This window comes from Mustela nivalis (assembly GCF_964662115.1).
Source record: "Mustela nivalis genome assembly, chromosome: 1".
Lineage (NCBI taxonomy): Eukaryota > Metazoa > Chordata > Mammalia > Carnivora > Mustelidae > Mustela > Mustela nivalis.
The window spans coordinates 198,156,130-198,183,926 of record NC_139020.1 but is presented as its reverse complement, the minus strand read 5'-3'; the positions used below and the strand labels follow the sequence as shown (position 1 = coordinate 198,183,926).

The following is a 27,797-nucleotide window of genomic DNA, read 5'->3' as shown; positions in this document are numbered from 1 at the left end:
CAGAGCACGTCCTCCTCAGAGCACGTCCTCCTCCCGGGCATGCAGGCACCTGGTTTCCTTGTTCTGAAGCACCAAAGCTCCCAGGCTCCCAGAGGATGGGGCCTGACTGCTGACCTCTCTGAGGGGCAGAAGTGGGGAGGGAGTGGCTTCGGGGCAGAGAACAGCAGCTGTGACCACAGTGGGCACAGACAGATCAGCGTGGCTCCCGCTGTCTCAGGGGCAAGGACTCTGAGATGGCTTTAGGGCCCCAGAGAGGAAAGGAAGGGACTCCTCTTGGAATTCTATCAGCCTCAGTCTCTTCAAACTCTGTGAAGACCCTAGTGGGAAGTGGGGATTCTGGTCAGAAGAGAAGAGAGCCTGGGGGGTCTCTGGGCTTGGGGAGTAAGCAGAGAGCCAAGGGGGAGAGGCTTGTCAAGATTTGAGGGTGTTCCTATTTGGCAGGCTGGCCTCCTGCCGAGGCCAAAGGTGGTCTGAGTCAAAGGGGCATCGAGCCCCAGACGGACAGGCCCAGCCTGCAACACAAGACCCGACCGAGACAGTCTCAATGCTCACCTCCAGCTGTGAGTCAGGAACCACCCAAGGTGGCCTTCACACAGGCGGACGGTTGGGTCAGACCTCCCGCCCTGGAAGCAAACGTCCCAGGCAAGAAGGGTGTGGGGAGCCAGGAAGCAGGAGTACAGAGAAGCGGCCTAAGACCCACTGTGCCTGGAGTCACCTGTAGTAGTCCTCCTCTCCAGTTCCTCTCAGACGACAAGACAACAGGATGGCAGCCTGAGAACATCTGTGCTACAGACGAGGCAGGGCCCCTGATGGGACTCAGACCGGCACCCAATGCCCCGCCTCGGGTTGCAGGCTCCCCAGCCCATCCTGGATGGGGTGACGAGAACCGCCCCCCCCCCACACACACACGTGACCCAGGGTACAGATCCCACCTCCCTCCAGGGCCTTCCAGGCCGGCTGCCACCTCCCAGGGGCTGGGCTGAGCCCACACATCAGACGCCATGCAGTGTGTTATCCTTTAATGAATATCTGGGTCAGTGGGGCCACCACTCTCCCCGGGCGCCTGCAGCAGGTGGCCCTCACCACGGGCTGCCTCTGAGGCAGGGTGGCCTGGAGGCAGCAGGCCCCGCGGAGGGGTCAGTTTGCAGCAGCCTAGCAAAGGCATTCCTCTCTCGGACCTAGGAACGTGACAGCAGCAACAAGGCCAGAGGCAGCTAAACTGAGGTCAGGGATGATAGAGGAGGGCAGGACAGGAAGTGGGGCTCTTCTCCTCCCCCTCTGCATCCCAGCGGGATAAAGGCCAGTGTACAGGAACAGTACAGTCTCTCCAGGGGCTGGAGGCCCCACCAGCCACTCTCTGGAAACCCTTAGTCCCTGACTCCCCACAGACTGACGTCACACACAAAATAGCCCACAGGGTCACTGGGCTCAGGGAGCAGGCTGGGCCCCACCCAATCAGCCTCAAGGCCCCAGGCCTGCGAGGCAGGTCCAGCAGGGCCCAGGCCAGAGCCCCCAGGGGAACTGGGAGCCACCTTCCACTAACTCGGCTTGTCAGGCACTACATACAGGCATCTAAGAAGGTAGTTTCTCCCTCACGGCTCTGGGGCCGCCCAGGCAAGGCTGAGGCAAATGCAGGCCAGGGCTGGCCAGGTCCCTACAGGTCTGTGACCTTGTTCTCCACAGCAGCTGCAATCTGCTGGAGCCGATAGCCTAGCTGCATCTTCTGAGCTGTGCCGTCCTCCTCCAGGGCAGTGATGATCTGCAACCAAGACCAGCCAGTCAGGGGTGCCCGCCACCACCTTTCCCTGTGCTCGTCCACGGGCTGCCTCAAATGCTGCGGCCTGGCGGGGGGCGGGGGCCTGGGAGCACAGCGAGTCCCCTCACCTCCTCAGAGCTGGGCTGGTGAGGTCAGCATAGGGTTTTAAGGATTCCAGAGGTGAAAATGAGGTACTTTACTCAGTACTTAGCACCCATGGTAATAAGCATCCACCTCCACGGGTAAGATCGCGCTGAGTGGAGGCCACCTGCACCCACCATGCTGACCTTTTCGCCACGAACCCTCTAGAAGCCCTGTTTCAGCCATCGCGGCTCCCCTTGTCCACCACGCAAGAAGCATTTCCTAACTTCCTATTGCCAGGCACTGGGCAAGGAGCAGGGACCCCGCGACGGTGGGCCCCATGCAATCCTGCCCTCGGAGAGCTCCCCGACCCCACACCCACAACTACAGAAGCACAAGCGGGGGCTGCCACAGGGGGCACGGCAGGGCCTGGGAGAGGCCTCCAGATGCCTCACACCCCACCCCCTGCCTCCCTCATGCAGGGGCTTGCACTGCTGGAGCAAAGTCGCTGTGCCCACATTCACATCTGTGCGTCCCTCGTTTGTGGCATGACTGTCCTCACTCCAGGCCTGGGCCACGAGGCAGGCTCCTCATCTCTAACAGCAACAGCCACGCCGCAGGTGCCACACAAATACTGGGGTGTGCGATTCTGGCAAGCACCTAGCTGGCTGACTCGTGGGTGCTCTGATCTCAAGGCCCAGTCCAGGAAGGGCCCAGACAGCCCCCTTGCTGGCTCTGCTATGCCCGCTCCCATCCCCGGCAGGACCCTCCCCGCTGGCAGCGCAGGGAGCCCAGAGGTGGCCGTGCTCGGCATGCTGCCACTGCAGACTCAGGAGGGATGCGAGTCAGGGCAAGGTCGGGATATGGGTGGCAGCTGTGTGTCCCTCCCAGCATGTGCCCCCCTCCACCTCCAGGCCACGGCAGATCCTCAGCAGCTCCTCCCCAATGCCTGGGATCCCTGCTGCCGCCGAGGAGCCCAGACCGAGAGGGCACAGCCAGGTTAGAGCACAGCCAGCACCAGTGCACACCCTGCTCCACGCCCTGGGGACCATGAGTCCCGCCCCTCTCTCCATCAGGCCCCGGGGCTCTGTGCGGGTTTGCCCACCTGGTCATAGTACTTGTTGATGTACTTGTAGAGCTCGTGGAGGGCCACTCGTGCCCCAAGGTCCCCAGAGTAGTTCTAGGGAGGAGACAAGAGATGAGAGATGAGGGGTGTCACCAGCCCCTCGGGGGACGAGGCAGCAGAAGGGACAGGTATTGCACAGGAAGCCCCATGAGCACACCAGGGGTCCCGGGTCTGCAGCGTGAATAGGGCCTGGCTCTCTCCCCTTGAGGCGCCAGCTGGGAGCCTGGGGTCCCAGATGGTGGCAGGGCCCCGTGGGAAAGGTGCTGCTCCCAGGCTGTGACCCAGGGTCGGTCTGCTCTGATCTCCCTCCTGTCTCCTGTGAGGTCACACTAGGCCCCTCTATGGGGCCATCTGGGAGTCTGCACCTCCTCATCAGGGCCACGGGGTTACGATCACCTGAGCTATGAAGCTCCTGGGGGGTCAGGTGAGCACACAAAGCCCCCCCATGCAGCACCACCACCTGTTGTAACTGGGTGTGGTTTATGGGCACATCTACACCCCTGAGGGCAGCAGAGCAGTATGGAGGCAAGAGTAGGCCAGCATGGGCCGTCCTGGGACGATGCCAGCCACCTCACTGCCTGGGACCCATCGTCCCCTGACCCCAGCACGGCTGCAGGCCCCCCAGCACCTAGCTGAGTCAGGTTCGGTGGCAGCTGCCCGGACAAGCCTCTGCTGCTCTATAGTGAGGTGCTGGGAGCCCTGATCTTTAGAGTGGTCACTGGAAAATGCCGTATTTCTGCTGATGAGATGGGTCCCACCCCAACCAGCTCACAGGATTGCTGATGTCCCCAGGGCTTCCTGGCAAAAGAGCAGGATCCTCACGGTGGGAGACCTGTGCCCAACCCAAGAAGCAAAGGGAGGGCCATACCCGAGACAGCTCAGCCAGGATGGAGTTCATCTCTTGATCACTGGCAGGGACGGTCTGCCTGATGTCTGCGTAGTACCTGTCAGGGACCATGGGTATGGCGGCTGCTGAGATAATGAGCCATGCCTCACCCCACCAGGGTCCACCCCTGGGCTGCAGCCACAAACCTCCATCCTTCTGTCCACCCATCCCCTTTCCAGATCCACTACCTCACCCTCCTACCTTTCTACCATCCGTTTGTAACGGGGAATATCTCGAGCATATAGAAGTTTGTTGATGGGGGAGTCCTGGGCAGCAGCAGGAAAGAAAGAGGAGAGCCCCTTAGGGTGACTGACTGTCCCGGTTTTCCCCCGTTTCGAATATCCCCAGAACCCCTTGGTCCCAGGCACCTGGGACAGTTGGTGCCCCCGGCCCATTTCCTTCTGCAAGGACCTCCTCCGCTCCTCCCCCCCGCCCCACCGATGTCCAGCCTCTGCTCCTGTCACCCCAAGCTTCTCTCCGAATCATTCCACAGTCATTTCTCAGCTCCATCCGCCTCCACCTGCATCCAGCAGGGAGGAGACATGCAGGCCAGGAGGGTGCAGCAGCGTGTGGGGCCCTGATGCTGCTTCTCCTGGTGCTGCTCATTCCCCAAGTAATCATCTTCAAGATCAGGAAACTAACCCCACTATTTAGTAAATGGCCCCACTCCACCTCACCCCGAGTGGCCGAGCTGGCACCTGAAGCAGGTCTCTCCAGTCAGGACCCACAATTTTGACACACCCAGATCCATCCCCCACCACCGAAGTGGGTTCCAGTCCCAGCTCTGCCCCCCAGCAGTGGGCTCTGGGCAGCACACTTCTGTTCTCGGCACCCGCTGCCTCAACCCGAAGCTGCGGGGAGGGTGAGGCAAGATGGCGCCCCTGCGTGGGCAGTGGTGCGAGTCCCTGGGCCGGAGCCAGCACGCGTGCCTACTCAGCCGCTCTCCGTAGGGGGACGCTTGGCATTCCTGGCTAGGGCTATTGCTGAGCTACCCGGCAAGCATATGCACTTTTGCTGGCAAGGGGAGGCAGTGTGAAGGTTGGGGAAGAACCCCGCCACCATGCAGCACCCACCCACCGTGGCCCTAGGTCCTGGTGGCCCCCGTGGTTCTCAGTTCACTGTGGACTGAGTGATGGGTACACACAGAACAAAAATGGGTCCCACAAGACAACACTACAGAATAGAACCGAACTTTCTGTTTCTCCACAGAGGCCTAGAGATCCATCTCTCCAGAGGTAACAGGCTCCCTTCCTGGGCCTGAGGAGCCACCGGCCCTGCCTGCTGGGGGCCTGAGCAGTTGCAGCCATGTGCCCTTATCTGTCATGGGACTCTGCTGGCTCTTACTGCGGTGACAATACCCCGCCACTGCGTGCTACCCGACAGACAGCCCTGGCCCTGACCATCTGCCTCTCAGCTCCTCTCAGCAGCACCTTGCTCCACGCCGGGCACTCGCTGCCCCAGACTCTCCCGTCTACACTGCACTGGCAGCCAGACACCTCCTCCGCCCCATGTAGAACTGGGAGTCACTCCGGATCCCTGGGCCTCTGGCTACAGTGAGCCCCGACTGGGAGAAGGGGAGCCTGAGGTGACGTGGGGGACACCAGGTGGACAGGTGGCTTCTACGGTCCCACAACAGCTCCAGGCTGCCTGCTGGATTTGGTTCTGGAGGGGTCATCTCTGAAGACGAGGCCCTGCCACCTCCTGGGAACAAAGCCCGGCCTGGGACTGGAGTCACCAGCCTCCCCCAGCCCTCCTCCTGGACCTTGTCGGCCAAGCCTGGAATCTGGGTGCACACAGCACTGCCCAGCCCCAGCTCCTGCTTCCCAGGCCCCCCGGCGTGTCCTCCGTGTCCGGCGAGACCTACTCACCCGGCCCAGCTTGTGGTCGGCAAGTGTGCAGGCATCCATGAATGTCTGCGCGATGACCAAGAGCACGGCGTCCATGTTATCAGATGTCTGCACGTCGAACACAAACTGAGGGTTTTTTATGATGTTGATCCAGAATCTCAGGGGCAGGCTGCGGGTGGGGCAGGCGTGGCCGGTGAGCACTCGGGGGAAGCAGGAGAGGAGACCCCAGCACGCCTGGCCCACCCGGCTCCAGCCACCGCCACCCCTCCCCACCTGTTGGTCTTCCAGATGTGGACGGTGTCCTGGTCGGAGATGCCGTGCTGCTGGGCCTGCTCGTCCAGCAGGTCAAAGAAGTACTTAATAGCAAGTGGCACGGGGCGGCTGGTGCTGAGAATCACCTGGAAGAGGTCGTCCACAAACTTCTGCAGGGTGCCCTGTGGGGGAGGGGAAGCACAAGAGGAGGGAACCTCAGCCCCAGCCTGGCCTCGGACGCCCAGTGGCACCATGCTCATGCAAGCCCCACACCACCCCAAGTCCCCTAAGCAGCCGTCCTCCCCCGCAGCCCAGACCTGAGGCCTGGCCTGGCCCTGACCCCAGCCTCCCTCCCCGCCCGTCCTGCCCCACCTTCATGGACAGCAGGCGAGTCAGGTAGATCTCAGGGATGGCCTTGGCTCGCTCCCGCTCCCCGCCCCGAAGGCTGCCCCTCCGAGGCCTGGGGGGCTCCGGTTCCTCACTCGGCTTCACCAGGTGCCAGGGCCGGATGCCCCCCTCATCCACATCCTCCAGCATTGGGGTCCCTGTGCCAAGACCCCACAGCTCTTCACCCCTCATCAGGTACCACCTTCCCTGGGCCCCTAGGGTCCTGCCAACTTCCAGGAGCAGAGGCATGGGTTGAGGGCTTCTCTCAGTGGAAGGGAAGTAGACACACGCCCACCCTAAGGTCCAGAGGACTTTGCCTGTTACTGGGGACTGGGCAAAGAGAGGACAGAGAACAGTGACTGGGTGGGGGCTGGAAGGGGGTGGGCAGTACTCACGCTCTCCAGGGACATAATCCTGGTTTTCCCGGAGAACGTGCTTGGTGAGGCAGGGGACCAGGGCCACGGTCGCTCCGTCTGGGACCTGCGGATCACAGCCAGTGACCCCCTCCACCAGCCCCACCCCCCCACCCCTCCTCCTGCTCTTACCCTTCCCACCTTGTAATGCTGCAGGGTGTTCAGGCGCCTCCACAGACCCTGGACCTCCGAAGTCACATCCTCGTCGGAAAGAATGAGATGCCCAGCCACCCCGGACCGCCACTCTGCGAGAGCAAGGTGGGTTGAGGACTCCCGGGACACCCTTCCTGCAGGTGGGGTCTACCTCCTCCTCCACAGGGGCACAGACCCACCATCAGGGGGCAGCCTCACCCCCACGCTCTGCAAAGACTAGGGCTGCGGGCCCTCACCATGTGAGAGGCTGCCCTTGCAGAGGGACTCCACAGTCCACTGCTGCCCCACGCCCACTGAGCGATAGGCCGCCCCTGCAGGGCTGAGCCAGGGCCAGCCCAGCCTTCACTCTGGCTCGGGCCCCCAGGCTACCCTTCTCCACCACCCTCACCGACATCCAGGGTGCGGGGGTCTGGCCGCTGGGCCAGAGGTACTCCTTTATAAAGCTGATCCAACATCTTCTCTTTGGCCTGGGAGATGGTGTCACAGTCCAGGACCTTCACAGGCACCCCCTGGGCCTCTCCCGCGCCAGGCCCCACAGCCAACAGTGCATTCAGGGTCTACAGAGGCACACACGGGAGCAGTTATGGCTCGTGCCGCACCTCGGCTGATCGAAACACAGGGACAGGGACAACCATGAGGAAGCCACTACCTCCGACCTCCAGGCACTAAAGAGTCCTTAATTCTTGTCTCTTCACTGTCCCCAACCCTTCCACCCTCGACCTGGCCCTGGGACAGTGGCTCCCTCCGCCGTGACCCTAGCACCTAACGCAGTGCACTGGGTAAGTGAAAGGCAGTAAAAAACAAGGGAACACAAGGCCCTCTTGACTCAGGGCCCCAGGTTCCTGGCACAACTGAGGCACCCGAGAGAAGCCTGCGTGAGAAGTGAGCCTGAATGAGACTTTCCCAAAGGCACCCCGTGTGGGTCACTGAGGAAAGGCCTGCCCTAAGGAGAAAGCCACCCAGAGGACGAGGTGGCCGGGTCTGACAGAGCTGGCCCGGGCTTGGTGGGCACTGGTCCTTCAGGTCCTCTGCCTCAAGGACTGGCCCTCAAGCTGCTGTCCTGCTAAGCCAGTCTAAAGCCTCTCCCCAGCAGCCAGCCAGAAGTCAGGCCCGCTGTAAACCAGACGCAGATGTTCACCACGACCACCCACGCTCATCCTCACCAGGGCCTGACCCCACTGTGCGCAAACATGTTCACATGCTCTGTCCCTCCCCACTGCTACCCTCCTCCCCCCTCTCCCTCCCCCGACTCACCAGGGGACGGTATTCCACATCCTCTCTGAGAAGGCGGTTGTCATTCAGGGTGTATTTGGCTTTGCCAGTCACGCTGTCCACTGGTCCCTTGTCTACTTGATGCTTAATTCCCCGAAAAAGCATGTACAGAGGCTCCCCTACTGAGTCCTAGGGGAGTGACAGGCTATGAGGACCCCCAGGGCAGATGATGGGCATGAAACGGAGCTGTATGGGGCATGGCCCACGCTGGGGAGGGGGATGGGCCGCAGAGGGCCTAAGGTGACTGAGACTTGCTGGGCAGGAGTGTCTGAGCTGCCTGGGGGCCAGAAGCTGTGTGGTTGAGAGCCCTGCCCCCACCACGGGGGAGGGGGAGTAAGCCCCTCCCACCCTGCCTCCCCCAACCCTGCCCCTACCCCTGCCTCTCTCACCCTGACAAAAGTGTACAGGCAGATGGACATCCAGTTGGTGAGCAGCTTCTCCACCACGGTCTCCGTCCTGGGAGGACAGGAAAGGGCAGGGAGGACGGAGAGCCGTCTGAGCTACAGACTCCTCTACCCCAGGCGGCCTGCCTCAGCTCCTGCCTCCAGCCCTGACAGCCCCCCAGACCCCACAGCCTCCGACAGCCACACAGACCTGCGCAGCATCAGCTTCGGGTTCTTGGCCACGTACTGGGCCACCAGGTCACTAAGCAGCGTGCGGAGGATGTCAGTGAAGTACTCGAGCTTCCCATGCAGAGCCACAGTGAGCAGAGATGCCACGTAGGCGCGGTCCCGAGCTGAGAAGGTGCGCTGGCTCTCCAGGGTGTGGATGAACTGGTCCAGGAGACATGATGGGGAGGGAGGGGCCGATTCAGAACAGGAGGGACAGAGAAGGGGCAGGGCTGAGGCCCGAGGGGCGGGGCCAGGAGCCTCCCTCCCCTTCTCCCAGCAGTGGAGAGGCCTGGGGCCTGGGGTGGGGCGCTTGGCACCTTGGTGAGGAAGAGCTTGCTGTTGAGCAGGTTGGAGAGCTGCCCCAGCCCCTGTTCCACGGTGGGACGCCTGCTCTCAGGGACACCCAGGTCCCTGTGCAAGGGTGATTCCTGGTGCCCGGGGAAGAAGACCCTCTCGGCATACACCTTATAGTCGAGGAAGGGGATGCCACTGCCCAGTAGGTCACTGGTGAGATCGGTCATCTCGGTCATGAGGTCTGTGGAGCGGAGGAGGCCGGGTTGGGGCTTGGGACCCATGCCATGGGAGGAGGCTTGGCAGACCCCGGAGCATCCTCCAGGCCTCTGCTCGTCAGCCTCACCTGTGAACTCCTTCTTGCAGCGGTCCCGCACACTGCTCTCCAGATTCTCCAGCTGGATCTGGACCTTCTTGTAGTCCCTCAGGGCCTGCTTGCTCTTCCTCCTGTTCAGCACCAAGGTCAGGAAGGGGGAGGCCGGACCAGAACAGAGCCCTTTCTGGTGCCCCGGGCCCAGGCCTATCTACCCCAGCCTCGCCCTGGCCTAGGCTGGCACCGTCTAACACGGCCATGCCCAGCCAAGCCAAGGCGTCGCTCAGAATAATTTAGCCTGTCCCGTCCTGCGCAAGCCCACCTCCAGTCTAGTCCAGGGATCAACAAACTACAACCAGGCCAAATCTGGCCCACAGCCTGTTTCTGCCAATAAAGATTTGTTGGCACACGGCCACACTCGTGAGTTTGCCTCTCGTCTATGGCTGCTTCTGCACAGTCAAAGCGGAGCAGAACCAGCACAGCAACTGAAGCCACCTGGCCCACGAAAGCCTAAAATCAGTACTCTCTGGCACCTTCCAGGAACATTTGTCGACCCCTGGCCTCGTCTGCCCTTCCTCTAGAGCCACACCCCCCTCGCTGCCCCAGCCCAGTCCCAGCTGGCTGCACCCACCTGTATATGAAGACAATGATGATGACGCCCAGAGCCAGAAGAGAGGTGCCCACCCCCAAGCCCACCTGGGCTGCCATGGGAAAAGCCACGGGGCTCTCGCCATCGTATTGCACGTGGCCCAGGGAGAAGCGCAGGTTCCCCATCTGCACCTACATGGGAAGCATCCAGTGAGCAAGGTTTCAGCACGTGCCCAGGGCCCGGCCCAGCCCACGCCCACCTACTGACCGTGAACTCGGGCAAAGCATCTGGTGTCTCTCGGAGGGCGTGGTGCCGGGGCAGGGGCTGCTCCATGGGGGGCTCACAGTACAGGTGGTGGCGGGTCAGCGTCTTCACCACACAGGGGCCATCCCCTATCATGGCCACCACCTCCTCCTTGGACATCGCAAGGTCCAGATTCTCCCCCTGGAACACGAGGTCACTGACAGATTACTCAGAACTCTTCCCTAAGGGGAGGAGCTGGTGGTCACTCAGATCCCATGGGGGAAGGACAGTCCTGACACCCCACCCCCACCCCTGGCGCAGCACTGATGATGCCTCAGCACTCTTCCCCTGTGGGGGAGGTGGCCGTCTATGGTTATCTCCCAAGTTGCCCCCGACCCTCTTCTGCCCTTCCCGTTCTTCTTCCCCACACTTTCACTCCTCCAGAGCTAAAAATCTGGGCAATCTAAAGTCACCTCCCCAGCCCTGACACACAGTTACTCACAAAGCCAGAGCCCCTACTGCGTCTGTGGGCCAGTGGTACACAACGGTGGGCTGTCCACCCACAGTCGTCCGGGATGCCCAGCTACTGCACATGTCCGAGCCCATGCCAAGGGCCTGTCCACATTGAGCCAGGCTGCCAAACGGGCATCAGCCCAGGCACCTACTGTGTACCATGCCCCCAGCTATTGTGTGTGCCAGACCATTTACATACTGTCATTCAGACTCCTGCCATAGAATGTGTTGGGACCCAGGCGGCAGGACCCAAGCTCCCGCCCGACGCGGCAGGCTAGGCAGCCCCCACCAACCCCTCAGCCCTCGCCACATGAAGGGTGAAGAGCCAGATCTGTCCTCTGGCTCTTGCTCTGCTGCCATGCCCACCCCCCAACTCCCAGTCTCCCTCAGCAGCAATGTCCAGCAAAGTGAAGGGTTGCGCGGACCCACATGTAAGCAGACACAGTACCTCCACAGAGAGCACGCTCCCGGGCTTATGCCGAAATGGCATGGTGGGGTCCTCGGGGTTGAGGGGCTGCAGGGTGGGGTCGGCCTCATAGGAGAAGGGTGTGGGGCTCAGCGTGGCGAAGTCAAAGACCAGGTTGTCGAGGATAAATTCCACCCGGACCCAGGGGTCCTCGGGCAGGCCTGGGAGGGCAGGCGTGTGGCACGTGATGAGCTGAGAGGAGTTCACGTGGCACGGCTCCTCAAACTGGGGCAGAGGGAGGAAAGACAGGGAGGATCCGTTGAGGGCCATGCAGGAAGGGGGTCCAGCAAGGACAGGGAGAGCGCCGCTTTGGTACCCGCCACCCACAGCTGTACACAGGGTTGGGAGTGGGGGGGACACGGGGGACAGCTAGCCCCAAGGGTCTCCTCGTAGGGACGCCCGTGGATCTCCTACATGATGGCCGCCACAGGAAGCCCCAGGGGAGCATGGCGTCTCCGGGATCACGCGGCGCCTCCGCCCACGCCCCTGGCTGGGCAGCAGGGCTCTTGGGGCCACAGTCACTCGGATTCTTGGTGTCTGTACCACATCCAAATTCTGGCCACGGACCCATATCTTACGTCCTCCGCTGCAAGACAGACCATGAACCGTGGGTGGCTTTTGAGAACCCGCCTAGCCCAGCCCAAGCCACATGGTCCCTCTCCCTGCCATTGGCACGGGAGTCACAACGGCCACAGGAAGCCCTGCAACCCCTCCATGCCCTACAGCTGCAAAGACATCCCCCCCACCGCCAGCACATGGCATGCAGCCACTTGGCCCAGCACCTGAGGAAGCTCTTCGTGGGGCCGGCAGAGGTGACATTGGGGTCTGATGTGTACTCGAACTGGCTGTGTTGAAGCCTCCGCTCAGTGGCCCCAAACCACACAGCCACAGGAAGCGTGGCAGGCATAGGGCGGGGGCTGGTCTCACACTGCAGCCGATCGGCCTGCTGCTCCAGCAGCCTACGGAAGGGAGGGACTAGTGGAAGGCAGGCCAGGACACAGGGCCCACTCAGGCCTCCACTCGCTTCCCTCAGAGCCCACTGAGAGCTCTACAGGTGACCCTGGAGGCCGCCTTCCCACAATAGCCCCAGTTTCGGGAAGATTTGTCCACTTTCTGCTGGAGCAGACCTGACCCTCTCCCCCACTTCCGGTCTCCCCAGCATCCTGCCCCTCTGTCTTCTCCCCGGAACACATGGATTTTGGGAGAGTGAGGAAGCAGCCCTCACAGGTGACAAGGCTGGTCTCCAACGACAACTCGGAGGTCCTCCAGCCGCCCAGTCAGGAGCTTGGAGCCATGCAGGGTCAGATGGGTGCCCCCGGCTCTGGGGCCCCGGGTCGGGAAGATGGAATACACCTTCGGGTCCTGTGGGAACAGGGGTAGGGAGAGATAGGCAGGCATGAGGCCACCCACAGAGAAACCAGGGGAGCCTGAGGCAGACAGAAGGGCCTAGGGTGGGAAGCCCCAGGAGGGCAAAACTAGATGGGCTGGGGGGGGAGCCACCTCACCTGGTAGGCAAAGTCGTGCTCTGAGATGCCACGTCCTCTTCCTGGCACCTCCACCGTCACCATGCCAGCTACCTCCCCGCCGCTGGCCTCAGTGACGCACACGAAGCTGTGGGCACAGGGCAGGCTGGGGTGCTGGGCCACACCAAGGGCTCCCTCAAATGGACTCAGCTGCCCCCTCCTTGCACCCACTCAATCAGGTGTTCTTCCAGCTCCTGAATTTGACAGAGATCCTCTTGCTTTGGAGGGAATGCCTTATGGCACTCCAGGGGGCTCTGGCCCCTGCGAATTCCTATTCACAGTTTCAGTTATTCAAATCCAACCCTGAGGCCCCCCTTATGAAGGGGAATCCTCCTCTCTCTGTGGCACAAATTTATAAGGAGCCCCGGAGGGCTGGCTGTAGGATGAGGGGTTGAGCTAATGCTTGGCCTAACCACCACCACGTGTGCCACACCACTCGCAAAGCAGTGGCAACCTGATTTCCTCATGAAAAAAAAGTCCCTGGAAGCCTCTATTCAGGTCGGGGGACAGACGGAAAGGGAAAGTGAACAATCTCAGAAAATGCTGGTTCTCGGCCAGAAAACAAGCTTGGGGCAAATCAATTTCCCCAACATGAAGCTGGCAGCGGCGAGAATCCGTGACATGGTCACACTCACTGCCAGCACGTTGGAAAACAGAACAAGTGATGTGTGAAGTACCCAGGAGAGGCTCCAACTAGCGAATATTTTAATCTCTTTATAAATCACTTTGCAAGTTACCTTTGTCTCATGGTTTTAAAATCATTAACAGTCTAGACGATCACCTCAAGTTTTTGGTCATAACACACTGAAGGGAGAAACCACGTGTGCCAACAAAGTCTGGTTTACTTTTAATTTTTTTAAAAGATTTTACTTATTTACTTGAGAGTGAGTGATCAAGAGAGAGAGCACAAACTAGTGGGAGAGGCAGCAGGAGAGGGAGAAGCAGGCTCCTCAATGAGCAGGGAGCCCGACGCCGGGCTCAATCCCAGGACCCCAAGATTAGGACCTGAGCCGAAGGCAGACACTTAACCAATGGAGGCACTCAGGTGCCCCCCAATGTCTAGTTTAAAATACTTATTACGAGGGGGTGCCTGCGTGGCTCAGTCAGTTAAAGTGTCTGACTCTTGATCTCAACTCCGGTCATGATCTCAGGGTCATGAGATCAAGCCCTGCGTCGGGCACCCCATTAAGCATGAAGCCTGCTTAAGATGGTCTCTCCCTCAGCCCTTCTCCCCCACCTCGACCCCACTGCCACTTGCACACATATGCATGCCCACTCACTCTCTAAAAATAAATAAATAGGGGAGGTGCCTGGGTGGCTCAGTGATTAAGCCTCTGCCTGCGGCTCAGGTCATGATCTCAGGGTCCTGGGATCGAGCCCCATACCGGGCTCTCTGCTCAGTAGGAAGCCTGCTTCTCTCTCTCCCACTCTCCCTGCTTGTGTTCCCTCTCTCACTGTGTTCCTCTCTGTCAAATAATAAACAAAGTCTTTTAAAAACTAAATAAATAAATATTAAAATAAATAAATAGGGATGCCTGGGCAGCTCAGTAGGTTCAGCCTCTGCCTTTGGCTCAGGACATGATCCCAGTGTCTTGGGATCAAGCCCCACAACAGGCTCCTTGTTCAGTGGGGACCCTGCTTCTCCCTCTGCCTGCCGCTCCCCCTGCTTGTGCTCAAGCATGCACACGCTCTCTTTCTCTGACAAATTCTTAAAAATATTTTTTTAAATATTAAAAAAATAAATAAAATCTTCAAAAATAAATAAATAAAATACAGATTACCAAAATAAATAAGATACAAATTATGGGGTCCCAGCATGGGCCTGCTCAGTCCAGATCTCTGAGGGTGGGTACGAAGGACCCATTCCATGGTGGCTTTGGACAGGCTGTCCGGGTAACCCAGATATTCAGCTGGGTTTGGGATTTGCTGATCATGGATATCGCCTTGGGAGTGTCTTATGTGGGCACCTCTGGGACCCTGCAACTGCCAACCAGGCTACCATGGGCCAGAACCTCTATCAGCTGCAGGCCTGGGAAGGCAGCTGGGGTCCCAGGGACCGGACTCGGCAGGCGGGCCACAAGTCTGTCATCCTGAGGTGCCCTCCTGCAGCAGTGCCTGGGACAGAGAGGGCAGCTGGCGGACAGCAAGCCCCTGAGCATAGTCATCTGGGATCTGAGAACCTTGCTACCACAACTACGTCCCTGGTCACCAGAAAGCCAGGTGAAAACACCTGGACGGGGCCATCTGTCAGCTCTAGGTAGAGACAGGCCTAGGCCCAGCAGTGACTCCCCGGCAGCCCAGGCCAGGAACATGCACACCTGTGCACGAAGTGGAGGCAAACGCTCCAGGGCCTCAACCCTTGCTCTGAGGCCCTGCGGCCAGAAGCAGGGAAAGGGGGAGAGGGAAGGACAGATGAGGAGTGGGTGGGCAGCCAAGTGCAGGAAAGCCCACCAGGGAGCCCGTGAGGTGTGCCGAACTCCCGCTGGTCCAGCTAACTCACCTACTAGAGACCTCGTACTCCAGAACGTCCACGGCACAGGGCACCCCGGCCACCCTGACCGTGTTCTGTACGTCCTGCACGTGTTGGCCCAGATTGGAGCCCCTGATGGTGACACGGGTGCCTCCGTCCACGGGCCCAGTCAGTGGCTCCACCTGTTCCAAGACATGGACTTGGAACACTTCCACCTGGCAGTCACCCCTGGGCAGCCCGGGGATGCAGACCCAGCCTCCCTCCTTCAGGCCTCCTGCACCCCTGCCCTCCCTCTAAAGGCAGTGGTGAGGAAGGGACACGCCAGCACTGCAACACACCGAGTGGATGAGGGGGGCGGGGCACTGAGCGGCCACAGCTTCGGTCTCGCCACACGCCTCCTGGGCCACACAGCGTGGACGCTCCCCCTTACACCACACGCAGCCGTACTGGGGCCTGGCAGTTTGGCAGCGGCTACAGTCCCCATGTCCCACAGAGCAGTCGTACAGCACCACTGGAGAGAGCAGAGACAAACGTGAGAGGCGGGTGTAGAGGAGTCCCGCGGCCCCAGAGGCCCCCACTAGCTCACCATGCAGCCCGTCGGCACTGTCCACACGCAGACGGCCAGCCCGACGCAGAAACAGCCCCACGCGCAGCTCTGGCTGCAGAGCCTCATAGCTGAACTGCAGAAATGGGAGTCGGGTCAGAGCCTGGGGCCAGGGGAGGCATCAGGCCTGGAGGGGGCATGGTCACAGAAAGGACCAAAAGGACTAGTTATCGGTCAGAGGTCAGAGTTGGGGAACAGGGACCCCAAGGGACACAGGGTCAGAGGCCACAGCCGGGGAATGCAGATTCCCACGATGAATGTGGCGTGGCCAGCTGAGGCCAGTGGCCGGCCCATGGTCAGTGCATCCTCGCCCACCCCGGCACTTGTGACCCGCACCTGGTGCCGCCGGCAGGTCACACGACACTGGGTGTCTGGAGGAGGCTCGCACTCCACCCAGGCCTCAACCACCACTTCGCGGCCCTCCAGCTCCATCACACATTCACTGTCTCCTGGGCTGTCCTGGGGGCAGATGACACAGTTGGTGGGGCAACTGGAGGAGCTGGACCCAGTGAGCCCTGCCAGGGCCCCTCACAGAGCCCCCGGGTTGGGACGGAGGGCCAAGCCCTCCTCTTGCATTCCAGGGCTTGCGTACAGCTGACCAACAGCCAAGGAGGCCACACATCCACCTGCCACAGGACACACTCACCTGGAGGAGGCCCAGGTTCCTGCCCAGCAGCTGGACTTCTCGCTCCACGTGCACTGGCATTAGCATGGAACCCTGAACGCTGTCTACACAAGGGCAGGCACTTGGCCCCCGGTTCACCTCCTCCTGCAGACACCAAGAGCAAGGCAGTCTATGGCGCCCACCCGGTCAACTTGGAGGCTCCCTGTGCAGAACCCAGGGCCCAAGGCCAGCGTGGAGCTGCAGAACCCACTCTGCCCCTCGATCCCTCCTGATGCAGGATCGCAAGGCAGGTAAGGTGCGCGTCTGCCCTGTGTCCCCTCCCCTGAGGCCTCCTTCCTGGGCTGGGCCTCACCAGCTCCCAGAGCCCGGGGGTGTCGTATTGGTAGTCGAGGCTGGACAGGAGGATGAGGGGGGCGGGAGGGCCCTCGTGCTCAGCCGAGTCTCCATCACCTGAGAGGAGGGTGGAAGTGGAGAAGGCGGGCGTGTCACCCCCCGTCCACTCGTCCGCCTCAGGCAGCTCGCCGCCTTCTCTCATGAGCCAGTCCGGGGCAGGTTTCACGGAGCCAGCGGCCCCTGGGAAAGTGGTGGTGGGAGCAGTGCCGGGGGGCTGGTCCAGGAGTGCCGCAGAGGGGTCGGCCTCGGGGCCGGGGTCTGCAGGGGCGGGGGGCAGTGCTGCTGCATCTGAGGGCGATGGGTGGGAGGCCGAGAGGTCCTCGGGTGTGGCCGTGGGTCCGGAGTCAGTGGGGGCGGGGACAGCAGTTCCAGGTCTGTTGGGGGGGTCGGGAGGGGGAGGTTCCTCATGGAGAGGTGACTCTGTGGAGGCGGAGGCAGGTACCGGACCAGGACCCGCCCCTGGCCCCCAGGGGCTGAGCAGGGAAGGCCTGTCCCCAGGTGGGACAGCCGAGGCTGTGGCTGTGGAGGGGACCCCAGGCTCCATGGGAAGGGTGTCGGGAACAGAGGTGACTGGGGCCTGGGGGCTTCTGGGAGGGAAGGGGGTGGGTACATCTCCTGCTGGAGGGGCTGGGGAGAGAAGCGGGCTCTGAAGGGGGAGGCAGAGAAAGACAGGAGGGGCCACTCAGCAGGCAGGCGCAGGAGCAGGTGGCAGGCAGGCAAAGGGTGTGTTAGGAGGAAAGGAGACCAAGGGAAAGAGAAACAAAAACAGCCCGTTAATTCTCCAAAGGAGAGAGGGGAGGGGAGGGCAGGCTCCAGGGGCATCTGTGCTGAGGTGGGGCCCGAGGCCCAGACCTCCCCTGCCGCTCAGCCACAAACGTTCTCTCCTAAATTCCAGGGAGTCCGCCACACACAGCAGCTCCGGGGTGGGGGTGGGGGTGGGGGTGGGGGGGCTCGCGACAGAGCCTCACCTAGCGGGGCAGGCACACAGACCCTGGGCCGTCAGAGACACCCGTGCAACCCTGTGGGGGCCAGCTGGGGGTCCCGCTCACCTGCTGGCTGACCACCATCGGCCCGGCGTCACACGAGGCCTTGTGCGTGCACAGCTGCTGCCAGACACACCAGTTACACCCCCAGCGGCTGCTCACACAAGCCTGGCACCTGCACAGAGTGCAGCCATTGGGCAGGGGTCACTGTGGGGGAGCCCGGGGGCCAGGGGTCAGCAGGGGGGGAGGGGACTCACGGCGCAGACGGGCGGAGCTCAGTGACTGCTACACAGTCATACACAGAGAGCAAAGCTTTGGCAATCACCACAGCACCGAACCTGAGCTCCACGCTCATGGACACATGGTCTGCAAAGCAGGAAGAGAGGGCCCAGGGTGAGTGGGGTTCACACCCCTTAGCAGAGGGGAGCACCCAGGGTCTGCAACACGGTCCACAGGGCACGAAATGGGCAGTTGAGGGGACTCAGAGAAAGGTGCTACTTCAGGGCTCCCTGCCTGGATTCACGCCTCACCCCAACTGCACCCCTTGGAGCAAGAAAGGAAGAGGGTGGGGCTCCCAAGCCCCAGAGGTGGCCCCTTCTCTCACCCACCGGCTCCTCTTGGCAGTGCTGGGGCCTCACTAGGGTCTGGGGAAGGGCACATCACACCGGCACTGGTCAGCAGGGCGGGACTCTGGTGATCCCCAAACTGGCAAGAATACGATTCTCCTGGCCACAGAGGCGGCAGGTCAGGCACTGACAGGAAAACCTGCCAAGAGAGGCCAGGCCAGGCTGTTGGAGCCACTGGGCAGCAGGCCAGGGCCTGTTTCCGGGGCAGCCGAGGTGAGCAGGCTCAGGGGCTAGTGGCCCCTGAGGGCTGGCGGGCCCCAAGCCGTCATAAACGCCCTCCAGCCTGGGTTAGAAACAGAGAAAGCAAGGCCTCAAGAGAAATGACTGGTGGAGGGCCACGTGGTATTTGGAGCACTTGACACTAAAACGTGGGGTACCGACCCATCACCAGAGCCCTCCCTGTGAGGGACGCGCCCACCCAGCTCCTTCACCTCTCTCCGCTCTTCTCGGCTGATGTTGGCGGGACTCATGGCTGCCACGTGCAGACAGCCTATCTCGGGCTGGAAGCTCCAGAGCCACCGCTCTGGGCCCTGTCCCCGTGAGCACTCGGAGTGGCGACTGCACCTGTATGAAAATAATGGGGAACCACCTTCAGGGGGGCAGGGACACCCCCAGCCCTGGGGACCTGAGCAGGAGCCTCAGGTGGGCTGTGACACGAGGCTATGTCTACCCTGGCAGGGCACTGATGCCCAGAATGGAGGATGGAGGAAGGAAAGTAGGGCGTCCAGGGAGCAGGGGTTGCAAGTCAAAGATCAGTGATGACCAGGAGTACTGGACAGGGCAATTATGCAGGTGAGGGCAGGAGGCTGGGGCTGGGGAATAAGTCAAGGGTCAGGAGTCAAGGGAGCACTGACCTTCCAAGGAGCACACACCACCCACAGTATGGGTCCCTATGAGCAAGACAAGATGCACAGTCCAGGTGTTGACCACAGGAGGCCACAGGAACCTTGAGAAGCTATGACGGTAATCCAAACGCCAGTGACTCATGGGTCCCTGGCACAGCCCCAACGCCCCTCCCAGCAGCCAGGCCCCAGCTCCCTCCTGGCACTCACTGTGCTCTGGGTCATGACATACAGATGCTCGAAGGCCCCATCAAAGGTGAGGTCTCTGCTCACAGCAGACCCCTGCTGGATGTTCTGTGTGGAGTACGGGTGGCCATCACTCCCTGGGCCCAAGTAGACCTGAGATCAGAGACAAGTTCTGGGATCCAGGTCCGTGGTCACAAACCCAAGGCCCTCTCCTCTCCCTACAGTGAAGCAATTTAGAAGCAGAGTTTTCTCCTAGGCAGTACAGGTCCTGCCACCCAGCCCTTGAGGAGGAGGTGGGGGAGGTCACAGGTAAATTAACACCCAGCCCTGGGAAAAGAAGCCTAAATCATCTCTCCCAGCCTTCAGGCCAGGGGTGTGTCACAGACCCCCTCATCCTGGCCCCAGGGGTCACAGGTATAGCTCTGCCCAGGCTGGTCACCACATCACAGTGGGACAGGGCCCACTACCTCCTGTGCACTCACCCTGTGCAGTTGCCCTTGACTGTCACCCAGGAAAGCAATGGTGTGTCCATCCTCTACAGTAACTGCCACAGCTGTCAGCTGAACCCCGGGCCATTCCAGAATGGGCGTGGCTTCCAGCGGTACACGGCTGGCCATGGGGCTGGGTGTGTGATCCGAGCCACAGGGATAAGCATCCAGGGTGTCCTACAGGCAACAAGCCCAGTAAGACCCTCCCTGGACATCCCAATCACCTGGCCCAGCCAGCTCTTCCCAAATGATTCTCTCTTCTCTGCCGGGCCTCCTGGGACAGCCTTATTCCCTCATCCTTCTCCTTGGGAGCCCCTAGAAACCTCACCCTCACCCCAGTCTCTCTGCCTGGGCTTGCCCCAGTTTATGCGCTCAGTCTTCCCCTGGACCACTTGTCCAAAGCCTCCCAAAGCTTGAGTCCTTCTGTCCAAGTCTGCTCCCCTGGGCCCCTGCCACCTGTCCCTCACTCAGGAGGCTGGGTGTGGCTTCTTCCCTGTGTTCCATCCAGAAGCTAGAGCGGAACAAGTCTCAATTTCCCTTGCTCAAAAACTTAAAACAGGGCCCAGCCCCCTACAATCAAGGTCCCTGGCCCACACCCTAGAACCCTCAGTCCATCCATACAAATATGCCCTCTGCAGTGTCCAGTCCACGCCCAGTTCCGAACGGCTGGCTCTCTGACCTCTGCGCACCACGATTTCGGCAAGGCGTCTTTCCATCACCCAGGCACAAAGGAAGCACATTACCTCTGTTGACCTCATCAGCCCCCACACAACCGCTAGCTCCCCTTCAGACTCCTCGGGGCACCTGCCTAAGCTGTGACTGCCAGACAGGGAGGAACTGGAGCTCACCACCGGCAGCTGTGCGCAGTCTGAATTGACATCGTACTCGATGTAGGCCACCTCCACGTCGTTCTCGGCGCGGCCCTCCCTGGTGTAGCAGGCGTCTCGCGTGCGGTTAGCAAGGCGGTCCACCTCGTCCAGAGGGAAGGCACAGAGGGCAGAGGCTCCAGATGCTCCGGCAGCGGCTGATGGAGGCCGGCCCACGGTTGGTGGAGCGGCCGAGGAGAAGGCTGCGAAGAGTACCTCCCCCTGGGCCACCTCCAGGGATGTGGCCACAGCCGCAGCCTGGAGCAGCCCGTAGCGGCCCCCCTGGCAGGCCAGAGGCAGCTCCACGTAGGAGTAGTAGTGCTGGTCCCGGAGGCACACTCGGGACACATAGGCACGGAAGGCTCTAGACTGAGCCTGCAGGTCTCGCCGCAGGAACAGGAAGTAGGCACTGGCCCCACGTGCAAAGGCGCTCACGAAGTGGTGGCTGTACTCGGAGAGGCGGCCCACGGCCAACTTGGCTGTCTCTTCATAGGAGAAGGCAGTTTGGGGGTCCAGAGGCCACAGGGTCCGGGTTGTGATGGGAGGGATGCCACCCCCCACGCCCCTGCTGGTGTATCCCCGCCCCACAAAGAGAAGGGGCTCCCCAGCCAAGCCCTGGGCCACCAGTCCCACCGTGCTGACTGTAGGGTCATTGGCAGCCACATACTGGGTGTCCCCAGGGCGCTCGGGTCGCAGCAATAGCTGCTCGAGCTGCCCCAGGCGCCGCAGCTCACAGACCCCCTGGTGCACGCTCCCGCACACCACCAGGGCCCCTGGGCTCACCAGGAGCAGCTGGTTCAGGTTGTTGGTGGCCTGGGCTTGGGGACACTCATCAGGCATCACAGGTGGCAGGCAGTCCCTGCTATCTAGCACGGGGCCAGTGGACACGGCAGCCTCCAGCTGCAGCCCAGGGCTCAGCTGGAACAGGAAGTTGGTGGCCCCTAGGTAGAGAGTGCCTGAAGTGGGATCCTGTGCCAGATGCTGCAGGTGTGTGCCGTTGGGAGCAAAAGCAGCCGGTGGAGAGGGCTGGAGGGCGAGGACCCACCCGGCCCAGAGCGCCTGGAGAAGAGCTGGGCCGAGGGCAGGCATGGTCACCTGGAAAGGAGAGAGTTGGAGAACTGATGGGCCACTGGTGGGACAGGGCTATCACACTGCCAAGATGATCCTCCTAACTCAAGGAGTGAGCAAAGGAGGCCTAGGCTTAGATGGCACTATGGTCCAGGATGGCCCCAGGACGGCACACCAGCAAAGGGTCAGGACATCTTTCCTGGAAATTTCAACACTGCCCATTTTCTGCAAGCACATTTGTCCCAGGAGGACCTCCATCCTACCCCACCACCCCTTCATCACAGAGTCCCAGGGGAAGGGCCAGAGGGCCAGAGATGGGGGAAACATCCCATCCCCAGGGACCAGGGCCTGGAAGAGGCAGCAGCACAGGTGAGGGGAAGGAGGGGCTCATGGCCCCTAGGAGGGAGAGGACCCCTCTGCACAGATGTCAGCAGCCTGCGGGCAAAGAGGGAGGGCAAGTTCCCATGGGCCATCTGCACATTAGAGCAGAGCAAGAATTAGATGGGGGGCCTTTTAGGCCAGGAATCCAGAAGGAATCCACAGAACCAATAGTGAAATGACGGAGGTTGAGGCTGCCAGGGCTGGGGCCTGAAAGACTGGACACCACTTCGGAGAGCGCTAAGAAGCCGGACTCACACTTCTCCCAGGTGCCTAGGTTTGTAGTCAGGCTCACCTGGCAGGGCCGGCTGGATCAGGAGACAACAGCATGACCTGTGTGGGAGTCACCTAGCCAGGAAGATAGCAGAGCATGAAGCTGGGGGCTGGGCTGCAGGCACGTGGGAGCCCGGGCTCCCCTTCCCGCTGCCCAGCCTGCCAGTGGAACTGGGCCCAGCCTGGCCCTCGGCCACCAAACACATTCCAGAGGGGACGCCTCCTCAGAGCCCACACAGGGAGGGGGAGGGCAGCGGAACCAGGCACCCTCAGGGCCTGGGAAAGGGCAGCTAGGAAGGAGCCCCGCGGTTGGCAGCCCCCCTCCCCCAGCATCACCCTGTTCCTCTGCAGCCCCTTCTCCCTTCCACGCACTCCCTTTTTCTCACCTTCTGCCCCAAATCTGCCAGGGCACCCAGGTCCATACCCTCCCCAGGGGCCAGGGACTGTCCTAGTCCAGACTGACACCAGCACATGAGCAGACATGGGCTTGCACACCCCAGGAAGCACACGTGCTGCCAGCCCCACGTATGCACACGCACACACAAGCACACAGGCCCTAGCACAGGTGCAGACGCATGCAGGCGCAACGTGTCCACACATAGACGCACGCAGAAACACAGGCCACATACTCCCCCACCCCCGCTCAGACACCTGCGCAAAGACACAACCTCCTTACACAAACATGTACATTGCACAGACAGGCATTCCACAACGAGCGCATGGCACACCCACCCACATTCAGATTCCCCCACACACGGATTCATGCACACTTCCCTGGTTCGAGCCCTAAGGCCTACAGGGCCGCAGAAGCTGGCGCATCTCTTGCTATTTCTTCTCCTGCAGGTCAGAGCAGAGCCAGGGCCCAGGGCTGGGGCGGGGGGGGGGGGGGAGGCTTGTCCCAGAGGAAGTCACCATGTCCAGCTGTGTTCCCCATCCCCAGGGCCACCTCAGAGCCTGGGTGCCTGCTCTCCTCCCAGATCCGTCCCTGTAGCCCCCCCACCCAAAGCCTGCAAGGAGGAGAAAACCATGACACCACCATCTCCCCCCCCCCCCCCGGGGTGGTTCCCAGCCAGGAACACCAGGTTGAAGAAGTGCTGCTCCCAGGCTGGAAGATACTTTCCCTACTTGCCTCTGCCCAGGCCACGTTGCCTGGCCCCTCCCGCCACCCAGCTGCCAGGCTGTGTGAGGGAGAGTCTCCCTCAGCCCGGGGTCAGCTCCTCCCAGCCAAGACCCCGCCAAGGTGCTACCGAGACTGTCCCAGAGTGAGAAGGCTGGGCCTAAGTCTCGGAGGAGGGTCCAGCAGCCTGGTGGGAGCAGGGGAGTGGTGGCCACAGCCCAGCTGGGCACTGCTCCCGAAATAGCTTGGGGGTTTCCATTTTTAGTGTGCGGAGAACAGGGCAGCTCTATGGGAGCGGGAACAAGGCTGCCTCTGTTTGCTACCCGAGGGGGTGGGGGAAAGGGGACAGCAGGGAGAGTCGTGAACCTAGGACTATGGCAAGGCCAGGCTCCCAGGAGCCCCCCACCTTGTTTCCAAGGGATGGGAGAAGAGTTTCTTCCTCTGGGAAGACAGGGTCTGCCCGAGGATGGGCAGAGACCATCTCCTGCACTCAGCTACTGCTCACTCCCTCTGGCCACCTCCTCCCAGGGATGTGCTAGGGGCAGAAGGTCCATAGTTAGACCAAGAGTCATTCCATTCACTTACAAACATTTGCTCAGAGCCTACTGCGTGCCAAGGTTTTCCAGCCCTCAAGGGGCAGCAACCAAGACACTCCCCAAATGTAAAATCACAACTGGGTCGAGTGGCCCACAGGAAAATGGAAGGGATCAGAATAGCTCCTGGCCAGGCCACAAAGGAGGCTGGAGGCTGAGCCGCTCTGGGAAAAGTGAAGGGCCTCTTCAGTCACTAAAGCACCACCCTCGCCCTTCCCTGTGTACCACAGGTGGAGAAGGGGGAAGAGAGGGGCAAGGACATCTTCTCCACCCTACTGGGCACTTGGATTCCCCTAACCCTCTGCCACAGGCCAGAGCAGCCTCCAGCCCCTCCAGACTGCCCCTCCTACCTCATGGGATCCTCAAGCAGAATCAGAGCATCTCTCTCCCCTGTCTTTGGAGCAGCCCCAGGCCTGAAGAATAAAGGTCAAAGCCCTCCAGTCCACGCCCTCTTCCATCTAATCCGTGCTGGGGCTCCCCCACAGATGCTATTAGCTTCTGCTGGTCTAACTGTGTGCTGTTTCACACTCCTACCCGCTTGGAATGCCCACTCCCTCTCCATCTGCTTAACTCGGACTCCCAACCATCATCTCCCAGGAGACCCTACCCTGTCTCCCCCCAGGCTCCTTATGGTGGATGGAATGGACAAAGCCAGCTACCATCCTGATGGGAACAGCAGCTCTGCCTTGGGCTGAGCCTTAGTTCCGGTGTGTAGAACGGGAGGCAGGACTGCTCCGGCCATTAAATACGGAACAGTGTGTGGCTGGCGTGAGTGGCACCGACCAAGGCCACTTTTCTCCCTGTTCCACCCTCTCCATTCTGGACTTAAAGCTCCTTGCAGGCAAGGAGTGTGGCTTTTGATTCAGAGGTCCCAGCCACTGAGCCAGATATCAGCACAAAGCAAGTGTTCCTTACACGTTGAAAGAAGCCCCATCTCACTGCTGAAGAAATCCAGCCAGTAGGGGAGATATGGGGCCCACACCCCCCTCCAGGCCACTTGGCCTCTCAAAGGAACAAGTTGTCAGGCTCACTTTTATTAATAACCAAGCCAGAGCAGACTGTAAAGGCTGGTTTGGAGCCAGGCTTCGTGTCCTCAACTTGCAGATCACCAGATCTCAGGCCTCCTCCAAACTCCTGGGCAAAGCCTAACCTGCCTGTACTGGAGCCCAGTGCTTGCCTTGAGGTCTCTTCTGAGCCCACCTTTCTCTGGACCTCTTGAGCAGAGCCCACAGCTGCCTAACTTCTTTTTGCAAAGAGAAAGTAGTCCTGGGGCTGTCCTCACCAACCAAAGGGGCTAACAAACTCTGCCCTTCCACCTCTGGAGGGGTGATACTCAGGCCCTCATCTACCAAGTCCCAGGGATCAGTGGGACACTGGCCTTTCCTTCCCCTACTCCTGCTCGGTGCCCAGCGTCCCCGAGGGAGAGATTCATTGACAGTGCTGTAGTGCACACTGTTCTGCCCGCAGCCTGCGTGCTGGGGTGGGGGGGCACCATTTATGCACCACCCCTGAGTGCTCATCACCCACCGTCCGGGTCATGTTGGGGGCTGGGGGGATCCCCCTCTGGGGATGCCTAACACAAGGCTCACAGTCCGCCTTGGAGGACTGGAAGGGCTGTTGCATACAGAGGGGGAAGCCTCGACCTCCCCATCGGCCCTTCCTCCCTCCTCCCCCGGCCAAGGGGCAAGGACCCCACCAGCGATCCTGGGAGGGCGGGGAAGGGGCCGGCCGGTCCCGGCAGAGGCGGCGGCGAGGAGGGGGCGCGGAGGAGCAGCTCCACCTCCTCTGTCTCCCAATCGCGTTACAGGCGGAGCCGCCAGAGTTTCCTTCAGTGCGGAGAAGTACGGTCCCAACTCTAAGGACCGCGGCTGCCCACCGCTTCCCCAGGCTGCCCCTGCCCAGCAGCATCAAGGCCGAAGCTGCCCACCTCCCCCCGGGGCCGCCCCACCCCCCCCGCCCCCCCGCTCCGGCCCCGGGTCCCCGGCCCCCGCACTCACCACCCGGCCGGGCCCCGCAGGAGGAGCGCGCCGAGGCGGGCGCCGGCCGCTGCGGGCTCGGGATCTGCGCGCGGCGGTCTCACTGCCCCCTGCCCCCCCCACCCCGGGAGGTGGCTCCGGCCGCGCCGCAGCTGTTACCCGGAGACCGAGGGGCGGAAAAGCGCGCCCGCTGCCCGCCCCTCCCGCCGCGCCGCTGCCACCGCCGGGAACAAAGGAGACAAAGCCGCGTCGGCCCGGCCGGGCTTCGCTCCTTCCCCCAGCGCCCGCCGGGCCGCCCTCCCCACCCCCCCGCCCGCCGCCAAGGCCAGGCCGGAAGCAGCCGGGAGAGCCGGGCGCGCGGCCCCGAGCCGCCCGGGACCCCGCATTCCAGCCCTGCGGGCTCCGCACTTGCCGAGGGCGGGGGCCTCGACTCCTCCCTGTGGAGGCGCGGGCTGCTCGGCGGCGGTAGCCACGGCAACGCGGGTCGCGGCCAGGCGAGCCGAGTGCCAAGAGCGGAGCCCGGGGCGCGGGCGGCCCGGCGCTACTCCGCCGGGCCTCACCTGCGCGCCTCGCAGGAACCGGAATCCGGAGCCCTCCTGGGATGGGCGGGGCCGGGCGGGGGGCGCGCTCGGCACCCACAGGTGTGCAGGCGCCGCGCCGCGGCCCTCGCCCCTCAGCAGCCCCGCGGGTTCGCCAGCCACCACCGCCGCTCCAGCGCCTCGAGCTCCCTCCTTCCCTTCTGCGACCGCCCTCCAACTTTCTTTACCTGAACTTCTCGGCGCCTGGTGTCTCCCCACCGCTCCTGCTCTCCACACTCCCTAATGGCCACCCCCTCCTTCCGGCCCCAAACTCTGGCTGTGCGAGAGAAGCACAGGCTTTGGGGTTGGGCCTGGGTTTGTGGCCACCACTAAGCCTAGTAACCTGACCCCCTCCACCCCCCATACACGCCTTATTTGCTCACCGACAAATGGAGGTGATGCCACACCTAGCCCGCTGTTAAAGGAGCGCACACGGGTTGCAAAGTGCACAAGCAAGGACACATTTACTCCTTTTCCTTCCAGGCCTGTACCTGGACCCACCCTCAGCTGAGAAGCCCTGGGCAAGTCTGGACTCCCTCACTGGCAAACGTACCTGGGCCTTTCTAGGGAGGAACCGCTGCACAGAGGCCCAGTTGTGCCCTCTGCCGGGCCCTTCACACACAGCCTGGCCTGCCCACTGCGAACTCAGGAGCCAGGACCTGGCCCATCCTTTGGCTCAAGCCACACTGGGATAGCCTCCTGGGAGGCAAAATCTGTCACACACACACATGTCACACACACACACACATATCACCCCCATAGTCTCCACAGGCTAGGGAGAACCTCAACCAGGTCTAGGTCACCCACACTGGCTACTGTCCAAAGAGCCAACACCACAGGGGCTCTCCTGCCACCTGCCACCACCTTCCCATCAAGAGTCTGCTGTAACTTCCATCTACCCAACTCTGCCTTCCAATTTCTCTCTCACCAACTTCTCATGTCACTCCCTTTCCTCCACCCCTACTTTGAGCACCTGGGTCCTTGCAGCAGCATAGCACCCCCTTCCCAG

At 61.7% G+C, this 27,797-nt stretch overlaps 1 protein-coding gene across 8 annotated transcripts; it reads right to left on the bottom strand.

Annotated features, from left to right (window-relative positions):
- Positions 1–1,004: 1,004 nt before the first annotated feature.
- On the bottom strand, positions 1,005–27,363 carry PLXNB1 (plexin B1). 8 transcript variants are annotated; one of them, XM_082703209.1, is made up of 38 exons: positions 27,172–27,363; positions 22,547–22,599; positions 20,788–21,900; positions 19,934–20,116; positions 19,476–19,604; positions 19,278–19,378; positions 18,855–18,987; positions 18,406–18,562; positions 18,055–18,163; positions 17,864–17,972; positions 16,774–17,460; positions 16,443–16,565; positions 16,133–16,255; positions 15,779–15,872; positions 15,531–15,703; positions 15,223–15,374; positions 12,705–12,810; positions 12,425–12,561; positions 11,982–12,158; positions 11,614–11,785; positions 11,182–11,424; positions 10,245–10,421; positions 10,020–10,168; positions 9,422–9,522; positions 9,102–9,319; positions 8,768–8,946; positions 8,563–8,629; positions 8,156–8,302; positions 7,290–7,458; positions 6,890–6,993; positions 6,731–6,815; positions 6,321–6,493; positions 5,970–6,130; positions 5,718–5,865; positions 4,051–4,115; positions 3,832–3,907; positions 2,943–3,017; positions 1,005–1,759 (listed from the first exon to the last, which is right to left on the bottom strand). In XM_082703209.1, exons 3-38 carry the CDS (start codon positions 21,892–21,894, stop codon positions 1,655–1,657), a joined length of 6,414 nt encoding a protein of 2,137 aa, XP_082559335.1. In that variant the 5' UTR covers positions 21,895–21,900; positions 22,547–22,599; positions 27,172–27,363; the 3' UTR covers positions 1,005–1,654. The 8 variants fall into 8 exon arrangements, with proteins under 8 accessions (XP_082559335.1, XP_082559336.1, XP_082559341.1 ...); XM_082703210.1 differs by lacking the exon at positions 27,172–27,363 and adding an exon at positions 26,977–27,128; XM_082703215.1 differs by lacking the exon at positions 27,172–27,363 and adding an exon at positions 26,977–27,076 and having other exon boundaries at positions 20,788–21,746.
- Positions 27,364–27,797: the final 434 nt, after the last annotated feature.

Excerpts from the sequence above, each read along its gene's own strand:
- PLXNB1 (XM_082703209.1), bottom strand. The coding sequence starts at position 21,894 with ATGCCTGCCCTCGGCCCAGCTCTTCTCCAGGCGCTCTGGGCCGGGTGG. Across the intron at positions 8,303-8,562 it reads GCCTGTACACTTTTGTCAGG|GACTCAGTAGGGGAGCCTCT; the intron begins GTGAGAGAGGCA and ends TCACTCCCCTAG. Across the intron at positions 1,760-2,942 it reads TCAACAAGTACTATGACCAG|ATCATCACTGCCCTGGAGGA; the intron begins GTGGGCAAACCC and ends TCTTGGTTGCAG.